General features: G+C 56.5%; 1 protein-coding gene across 1 annotated transcript; it reads right to left on the bottom strand.

The window, feature by feature from the left end:
• Positions 1-2618: 2618 nt before the first annotated feature.
• On the bottom strand, positions 2619-7828 carry CRABP2 (cellular retinoic acid binding protein 2). Its single transcript, XM_058539480.1, has 4 exons — positions 7634-7828; positions 3893-4071; positions 3565-3681; positions 2619-3093 (listed from the first exon to the last, which is right to left on the bottom strand). The coding sequence occupies exons 1-4, from the start codon at positions 7701-7703 to the stop codon at positions 3043-3045; spliced, it is 417 nt and encodes a 138-aa protein (XP_058395463.1). The 5' UTR covers positions 7704-7828; the 3' UTR covers positions 2619-3042.
• Between the last annotated feature and the right edge of the window lie 1601 nt (positions 7829-9429).

Here is a 9429-nt window from a genome sequence, read left to right on the forward strand (position 1 = left end):
AGAGGGAACTCCTAAAAACACAAATGGGATGGCACCCCCTTTTTAAAATCCTTTGATGGCTTCTCATTCCTTTTAGAATAAAATAAGAAATACTGTGGCCTTCAGGTTCTACACGATCCAGCCCCTGATGGCTCCCAACTGCCCTCTGTTGATCCTGGGACCTTGGATGCCCCAAACTGTCCTCAGGGCCTTTACTCTGTGGTCCTTTCTGACTGGAGCACCTTCCCCTCTGCTCTTTTCCACTAAGTCCCTCAGGCCTCACCTAAGTGCTTTGTTCTCCGAAACACATCCTCTCCCAACACTGCTGCTCGCCTCCAATCAAAATGAGGTCTTCTCCACCCTGCTCTCTCTCTTTGCTCCCCTTTTCTTTCATAGCACTTGCACAATATGCAGCTATATATTTATTAGTGCATTTATTTTGGAATCATCAGTCTTTCCCCACTAAAGTTCTGTTCTCCTCCTCCTCCCCACAGGCCCCATGAGGGCAGAGTTCTTGTCTGTTTTATTCATTTCTGTGTTCCCAGCACCTAGCAGGGTGCCCAGCTCCTAGGAGGCTCTCAGAAAACAATGGTTGGATGATAAAATGAAAGGGCCCCTCATCTCCCCGACCCCATGCTCAGAGAGGGAACTCACTGGCCCAGGGACTCTGGATGCAGTCTCTCCACTCCCTGGCCCTTACCCTCAGCTGCAGCACGCGGCCTCTCGTGGGGCAGGAGTGGGAGGCCTGGGCCCCAGGGCACCCTGGTCTTGCAGGGAGAAGAGGTTCACCGCTGACACAGAGGCTGTGAAGCATGACCGCTGGCTGTCAGTACTGATGGAGGGAGAGGCTGCTTCGGGCTACTCGAGGAGCTACGCTTTGGAGAAGCGTGGGGTGCCAAGGGGCAAGAAGGCAGCAGACCATGCAGGGGAGGTGGAGCAGAGGCCCACCTGGAGGAGCACATGCAGGAAGGCATAGGGCCTCGGATTCCAGTTTGGATTTTATTCTGGATAACAAGAGGGGCTGCAACTCAGGTTTTTGTTTTGTTTTATTGCTTTTTAATCAGGGCCCTCACATAATAAAATTTATGTTTTGAAGGATCCCCCTGGCAGGATTGTGGCGGGTGGATCAGAGAGGTAGGACCATCGTTTTTTGAGGCCTTACTATTGCTAAGTGCTATGTACTTAATGAGACGTTTATTTAACTATTGCAACATCCTTATGAGGTAATTGTTATGTATAATTGCTATTTTATAGATTAGAAACCTGAGACTCATAGCAACCCTCTTCATTGGAAAAGTGCTCCTTCCCAGCCCATGGGATTCTGGTGAATTGTCAATCAGTGTCCCACCTAGACCTTGGCCATGGGTGTGGATGAGGTCCAGTCATTGGGCCCCTTGCCCTGTTAACAGCAATTAGTCCAAGGGATGGTCATGGGATCCAAGCAGAGTCCTTCTGGGAGGTTGAAGATATGGACCCTGGGAGAGAGTCCCTCTTCTTTTTGGATCTCAAGCTGTAACCATGTTAAGTTTGGGGCAACTGAAGCCAATTTCACATGACTTAGAGAAAACTTCTATGTGACGGGATTGCATGCGGCCAATGCACAAAAGAAACGGAGATGAGCAGAATGAATGTAGAGGGAGGTTGATGACCTTGTTTGAGGCCCTGGATTTAGCCACACCTGAAGCCAGACCCAGCTGAAACTTCCCAGTACATAAGCCATTAAATTACATTATTTTGTGTTTAAAAACACACAAACAAACAAAAAACTAAGGCTCAGAGAAACTAAATAGCAAGTTATTTAGCAAGTGGCAGAACCAGATTTTGATTCAAACCTCTGTTATTCCAACACTTGTGCTCATTTCATTCTATCACGCCATGACAATGGAAGAGCCAAACAGGCAAACCAGTTAGAAGCTGCTGCTGTCTCAAGCCAGGTGAGCAATGAGAAGGTCTGGTCTAGTGCAGGGGCCTGGGAAGGAGGGCAGGCCTTTGAAAGAGACTGTGATGGAATTTGGGAAGACATGGTATAGACCTGAGTGTGGAGGCTCAGGGAGATGGATGGGAGGAGGATCCAGGGGCCCTGGAAGATCTAGCAGCCAGGGCAGAAGGGATGTGTGGCTCTCAAGGCAGAGATGGACTTGTCTCAGACACAGAGGGCTGACAGGCAGGATGAGACCTTCTTGAGAGACCTGGGCAGGAGCAAGGCTAGCCTGTGGGCATCGATGAACTCATCTGGAATGTGTGAGAGGCCAAGGCCAGGAGTGGAGTCGCCCACAGATTGAGGTTAGACGAGAGAGAAGGAAGAATTGAAGGAGGAGGAGGAAACTGTGTCACTGTCCTGGAAAACATGGGAGGAGAAGGTGGGAATCAGCTCCTCAGTGCCCAGCACCCCCACCAAGAGGTCAGGAGGACAGGCCCTGGTGACGTTGGAACCAGAGCAGGGGACCAAGGAGGCTAGGGGAGGGGAAGTGGAGGTGATGCTCATGGATTCAGCAGCTGATGAAGGGGTGGTGGGGAGAGGGTGTTGTATCGTGTAATTCACATCCATATGCTGAAACATCAGCTTTCACCGTGCACTTCAGAGGCAAGCCTGAACTCAGGCGACTTATCTACCCACTTCCCAAGGAGCCAGAGGCAGGTTTTGTTTTTAAAAACATTTTAACAAAGTTAACCAATAAATATTCTACACTGTATAGGCTACAGGGACAGAGTGGAAGCCAGAGGGCCGGTCTTTCCCACTCCCCCAGGTCCCCTCACAGAAAGAGAGACTGTGTTCTGGGTGGTTTGGGGCTGGGACTGCTGACTGGGGGCAGGGGGAGTGATTCCGGAATGGGTGATCTGGGGTCCTGCAATCCACCCCTTTTTGTGGGTGTAGGGGAGGGGAGGAGGGGCCAAAAAAAGCAGAGGCCCTGCAGGAGGCATCCAGCACCCCCCAGAAGTGAGCAGGGTGAGGGGAAAGCTAGTCTAGAAGGAAGGAATGGGGAGGAGGGGTGGCCCATGGGGCAGTGAAGCAGGGAGCATGGGCTGGTGGTGGGCTCAGGCGGCTCTTGGACCCACAGCCACTCACTCGCGTACGTAGACCCTGGTGCACACGATGTCGTCCGCTGTCATGGTCTGGAAGGACAGAAGGTATTGTTAGCCTGGGAGCCCCTGGGTCCTGTGGTTTGGGAGGAGGAGAATAGAATGGAGGTACTCTGCTTGGCCTCCAGGTCCAAACTTGCTTCTTGGCTCAGAACCAGCAGGCAGGTGCAGGTCCCAAAGTGCCGGGGCATCATGGCAGGGAGGATGGCAATAGAGCCCCAGGGGTGCATGCTACATCCTCCTCCCCAAGCTGGGAAGATCCCCCCGGAAGAACTGCTGGGGCCTCTCAGTGCCCATCCTTTGCTCCACACAGAAGGGCCACCATTTTGCATTCACACAAGGGCACCTTATGAGTTAGGGACAGCTTGGCCCTTCCCCAGCAGCCTCACAAGGAGGTGGGAGACCAGCCATGGTTGTCCTTGAATCTCCTGCACCCTGGAATGCCCCCCAAAATCTCCAAAGATAACATAGGCTTGCTCTTGGCTTGGAGGAGGCAGGCCTTACCAGGATCAGCTCCCCATCATTGGTCAGCTCTCTGGTCCAGGAGGTTTTGGGACCCTCTCCCTTCAAAAGCCTCTGCTCGCAGACCATTTTGTTCTCACTCTCCCATTTCACCAGGCTCTGCAAGAGAGAGGTGACAAGTGAGCTGGGCCCACAGCAGGGACGATGCAGCGAGAGGAATGGGGATGTACCCTCTTTGACCCACCACCACTACCTCGGAACTCTCTCCACTGGAAATGGAGAACAGAATCCAGGAAAGACTGGAAAATGGCATGTTGAGAGGCAGGGCACTAGAAGCCAGGACCCTGAGGAACTCCTGCCTGGCACTCACCTTACAGGGTCTCCCGTCCACAGTCTGCTCCTCAAACTCTTCTCCGATCTTGAAGTTAATCTCCGTGGTACGCACAGTGGTAGAAGTTTTGATGTAGAAAGTGTCTCCCTCCTGTTTGATCTCCACGGCTGGCTTGGACGCTGCAGCTACGGCGATCTTCCTCAGCATCACATTCACCCCTGCGGGGAGAGGAGAGAGGCTCACCTGTAGGGGCGCTCCAGGCACTCATCTCGCACCCTCCCCACGGGACAGCTGGAGCAGGCTCAACTCCGAGTGGCTAGGGGAGGGGGCAGTTTGCCTGGGTGTCCTGGGAGAGGACAGGTGGTCAGCCCTGCCGGATGGTGGGGTGTAGGGAGGAGGGGCAGAGAGGCAGTGCTTGCCCTTGGGAGTCCTGCTATAGCTGCGGCCCCACTTTGATGAGTCAGCAGGCCTGGAGTCTTGGCTCTTCACTCTCAGAGTTCTCAGGGGCACTTCTCCCCATTCCCCATACCCAGCACCCATCCTGCTGTGGGCTCCGTTCACCTCATTTTCGGCCCTTTATCCACCCTGCTTGAGACCATCTGCCGGGGTGGGCTCATCAGATCCACTGTGTCTTCACCCCTGCCTACGCACAGATCAGACCCTCCCCAGCCAGGCCTCACTACTATCATCCTGGAAGTAGGGGCCACTTCCCTCTCTGCCCTACCCACTTTCCCCATCTGGTGCGCCTTTATTTGCTCAATCTCTGTCCCTCTCCAGAATGAGAAAGAGCAGAGATTCTCAGCAGGGGAAGAGGTGAGGCAGCTGCTTCCCTCTACAGGATGGCCTGCAGCCTGGGGAAGCCACAGGCTCTGGAATAAGATCCATTAGGCTCTGATTTCCACGAGGCTCAGCCTCCTTTGCAGGCTGGGTGACCCTGGGCAAATGGCTTAACCTCTCTGAGCCTTAGATTCCTCAATTCCTCCTTAGGCTTAGCAGATTCCTCCAAAGCCTAGCAGATGAGATGATGTGTGTTTAGGGGCTAGCATACACAATGCCAGGCACACCTTTAAGTTTTCAGGAAACAGTCGCTATTCTTATTGTTGCTGTTATTTTTACTGATAAAAGGAAGGCAAAGAAAAAGCCAGAGCTGGGGCTCAGAAAAAGTTCCCTGCATCAGACTCCTCTTCACCTGCCTTCCTGGAAGGCTTCCATGCCCCTCTCCCAAAAAGGGACAGAAAGGGACATTCCCCTCCCCACCCCTGATGGGTCCCTGACTCCAGGATCACCCACCCCACCTCAGGTGGTCAGGTCTTCTCATTTGGCCTGTGTGGATTCAGAGTCTCTGTGCCTGTCCCCCATATCCTTTCCCAGACTGGACCCTTTCTTTCTGCTCCCCAGTTATTCATTTATTTTTTTGTGAGGAAGATTGGCCCTGAGCTAACATCTGCCAATCTTCCTCTTTTTGCTGAGGAAGACTGGCCCTGAGCTAACATCCATGCCCATCTTCCTCCACTTTATATGGGACACCGCCACAGCATGGCTTGACAAGCGGTGCGGCGGTGCGCGCCTCGGATCCGAACTGGGGAATCCCCCGGCCGCTGCCGCGGAGCGCGGGCACTCAACCCCTTGCGCCACCAGGCCGGCCCTATCTGCTCCCCAGTTATTAAGAGGGGTGCGGGAGCCAGGAGAGAGCACCTCTCCGACAGGAAGACAAGCAGGCAGGGAGGCCCTCTGGCCAGGGCCCAGGTCCACGTTGCACACCACTTCACCTGGCCTGGCTTCCTGCCCTGAACTGGAGCAGAGCCCTTCAGGGAAGTGATGAGTGGGGATGAGGAAGCCAAAGTGGGCTGGGCCAGGCAAAAGGGATTCCCCTACCCCTGACTCCAGACCTGGGTTCCTAGAGAAACAAATCCTCTTTCCCCTTGGCACGAGAGCAGACCCACTCTATTCCAGACAGAAGGGAGCAGGAGGGAGGAAGCCCTGTCCCTCCGGAGCCCCAGGAACCTGCTTCTTGGCTGCTGATCTCTTGGTCCAGGGAGAAATGACTGAGGTTCCCAAGTCCAATGACTTGGTAGAGGAGACACATCCCACTCTATCTTCTTGGACAAAAAGACTACTTCACTCTCTGCTGCTACCTGGGAACTCTGTCCTGCTATCTAACATCCATCTTTCCTATTACAGGAGCAGAACCTGCTAACCATGCTCCATGACAATCCTACTGGATGGGACAGGTGCCCCGCAAATACCTGAGCATCCCTCCCTAGGAGAGAGACACTTGAATAGGGCCAAGAGGGGTGAGAAGGGACCAAGGCTCCTGCTGAGGCAAGGCTGGGGTCAGAAGAGACACTCCTCCAGCCAGCCTCTGGTGCCTGTGGAGCTGGGGGCCTCCGCTTTGTGACTTTGGCTGACTCAGGACTATGTTTGTCTAACGAGTCTGTTTTCAATCTGCCCCCTAGCAGGGCCTAAGGAGGGCACGTGGCTCTCAGAGACCCTGCAGGGAAGACAGACTGAAGACAGACAAACAGGGTTGGGCTTCAGATCTTACTCTCCAGCTGGAGTCTGGGGGTGTGCCAGGCCACTGTCTCATCCACTGGGGAGAGGGGCCAGAATCCAGAGAAGATGAGGGAGGGAACAGCAACTAGGTTTTCGGAAGGGAAAAAACCTCTATCCTTTGTGTCTAATTTCAGCAAGAGCAGAGCAAGAAAGACTGACATGACAACAAGAAATACTCTGGTTAGATTACAAGAAGAACTAACAGCAAGGAATGATGGAAATCCCTGCTTTCTGCATAGCATTCTAGACCCTTCGTAGGGCCAGACTCACTCCTACAGCTCCTTGCCCTACACAGGGTGCCCCTCACCCCAGCCCAACTGGAGTCTCTCTGTTCCGGCCAGAAATTGACAGTATGCTTACCCTTAGGCTCCAGGGCTCCCAGGTGGCTTCCCAGCATCTGGGGTCCTTAACTAACTAACCTCTATCTCTTCCCAGAGCACTCTTGCCAGCCAGTACTGGCTTCCTCCCCTTCCCAGACAGGGGAGGGCACACAGCAGTTGGGAAGGGCAGTCTGGGTAGGTTCAACTTCCCCGACCTTTAACCAACACACTCAGCTGGGCTGCAGGGAGTCTCCAGGGAGGGAGAGAGAAAGAACTCGGATTTTTGGAAAGGGAGGAAGAGGTGTTGGGATTTCACACGAAGCCATTTGTTGAAATCTAAGAAAGTGATAATTATCCAGAGCGATTTTAGGACTCTGGAGCTGCTCGCTGTAGGAAAATATTTGTCTCACGGATGGGGGGTAGGGGGAGCAAAGTGGAAAGAGCTGAAGGGGGATCGAAGGGGGATCAGAGGGCTGGGGTGGCGATCACCTGGTGGGTGGAGCCGGGCGCACAGAGGTGCTGAACCTGCCCCCGGATTGGGTTACCCTCAGCAGGCAAGGGGAAGGAGGTAGGAATGTCTCCAAGGGGCTCGGTTGGATAGGGATCCATCAGCCTGGATACAGGGTTTGCAGCTCCCGAACTGCGGAGAGCCCCCCGGCCCCACTCCAAGGGATACCGACCTCGTGCTTCTGGTTTCTACTTGATTCACAGGCTGAGTCACCGCAGGAGCTGGCATCGGTGGGCGCCCCGCCGGAGAAAGCAGAATTTAGGCGTCCAGCCCCTTTTCTTGGGGATGCAGGAGCCCAGCCTCCCACGCCCTGATTCCAGCCCTCCTTTCTTTCCCCCACCCACCTCGGAGGACTCCCGCGCCCCCTCTCCTCTCCCGGGCGCTCTAAAATCTCCTTACCCAGCACTTTGAGCAAATCTTCGAAGTTTTCCGATCGGATGATCTTCCAGTTGCCAGAGAAGTTGGGCATGGTGGCAGCGCCGGTGGTGCCTGTAGATCTTTCGGCTGGAGCACTGGACGCTGAGTCTTTTAGTCGAAAGAGATGTCGCCGCCGCCTTCGCCGAATCGTGAGACTCAGGAACCAGGACACGTCCCAGGACAACCCCAAAGCTGGCCTGGGCTCCCGCGCCGGCAGCTTTTATACCCTGCGCGGGGCCCGCCCCGGCCCAAGAATGAGATGGAGGACCCGCCTCCCGCTCCGCCCCCCACCCCACCTGGGGGGCCCTGAGCCCCGGCCCTGCATTGTCACCAACCGCCCTCCCCCGCCCCCAGGCCTCTGGATCTGGCCCCTTGGGCGGGTGCAGGGTTCGCTGGGGGGCCCAGTGGCTGAATGGGGAGGCGGAGGGAGGGCAAGCGCTCGGACTGGGCTCTCAGCCGAGTGGAGCGGGCGCCAGACCCGGGGCGCAGATGCTCGGGTCTCACGTCCTGCAGTCCGAGCCACAGGGTCGTGTCTCGCATGTTCCCCACCCCTTCCCAACCTGACCCGGCGCGCTCGACTCCTTGGCGCCGCACACCCGGGGACACCACCTGCAGGTGAACCCCGCTCGCGAGCCGGAGCTGGGGAAGAGAATGGGCGGCCGAGCTCTGGCTCCATTGAAGCCTGAACCGGATCCAGTGGGACCGCTCCAAACTCACGACTGGGGAGCCCTGGGGTTCCGGGGCCAGGCCCCTAAGTGAGGCAACGACGCCTCCTGCCGGAACGACTCGAAGAGTCTGGGAGGGGGCCTCACCCCACCCTCACCCCCGACTCCCCACCCCGTTTCGGGCTCGGGTAGTGCCTGGGGACGCTGGAAGTTGGCGAGGGAGACTCATTCCTCTTAAAGCGTTGTGCGGGCATCGAAGGGTTAAGTAGGAGCCCCGGGCGCGAGGCTGGGGAGGGCAGAGGTCACAGCCAATCACTTGACACGAGGTCTTTATTAAGGCGCTTTCTGTGTCGTTTGGCTCCCCAGACCCCCGAGGGGATCGATGTAGGCGGCAGGGAGGGGAGGGCGGGACGGAGGCGCGGAGCCCTGGCGCGCCGGGCTGCCACCTAGGTTGGAGTGAGGCTGGGTGCCTGGGGAAGGGGCGGAGCAGGGTCTCAGGTGTCACCATTCTGAGGCGTAAAACGGGCGGAAGGAGCGGCTGCCCCTCTGCGAGCCGCTTTGATGTAGATCAAAGGATGGGGGTAGGGCACGGCTCTCCGCGGAGACCCAAGTGGGAGTGCGCGAGACCCCAGAAGAGAGGGCGAGGAGACAGAGAAACAGGAGGTCAGGCGGGGAGCCTCGGAGACAGGCCGGGAGACCCGAGGCCTCAAACCGCAGAGGAGCGGAGCCCAGCGGGATGCGGTGCCCTGAGCGGGCCGAACCGTCTGGGCCTGTCCAGCGCTGAGGCACGCTGCGGCCCGGCTGCCCTCGGCGAATCGGCGCACGTGGCCCCGCTGCCTGTACCCCACCCCCACCCCCGGCACCCTCCCAGCTCCTTCCGAGGCACGGACGAAAAACCCCACATCTGGTCCCAGCCCTGGGTCCCTGCCCTGGCCCCTCCCTGCCAGCGTGGCAGTGGGTGGAGCGGAGGACAGGCTCTCTGAGACTCTGAACCCTTTCCCTTAAGGCCTTGGAACGGTATAGGGGGCTGGGGGTCTTAGTTGATGAGGAGTCCGGAAGAATAGAGCCAAAGAGAGGGGCTGGCGGATTCCCCGCATTGTGGAGAACTGAAGG

The sequence above is a fragment of the Diceros bicornis genome, chromosome 4 (genome assembly GCF_020826845.1).
Source record: "Diceros bicornis minor isolate mBicDic1 chromosome 4, mDicBic1.mat.cur, whole genome shotgun sequence".
NCBI classification, from domain to species: domain Eukaryota; kingdom Metazoa; phylum Chordata; class Mammalia; order Perissodactyla; family Rhinocerotidae; genus Diceros; species Diceros bicornis.

Coding starts and splice junctions, on each gene's coding strand:
- CRABP2 (XM_058539480.1), bottom strand. CDS start 7,703: ATGCCCAACTTCTCTGGCAACTGGAAGATCATCCGATCGGAAAACTTC. Junction 4,072..7,633: donor AGATTTGCTCAAAGTGCTGG/GTAAGGAGATTT, acceptor CTCTCCCCGCAG/GGGTGAATGTGATGCTGAGG. Junction 3,682..3,892: donor TGGACGGGAGACCCTGTAAG/GTGAGTGCCAGG, acceptor TCTCTCTTGCAG/AGCCTGGTGAAATGGGAGAG.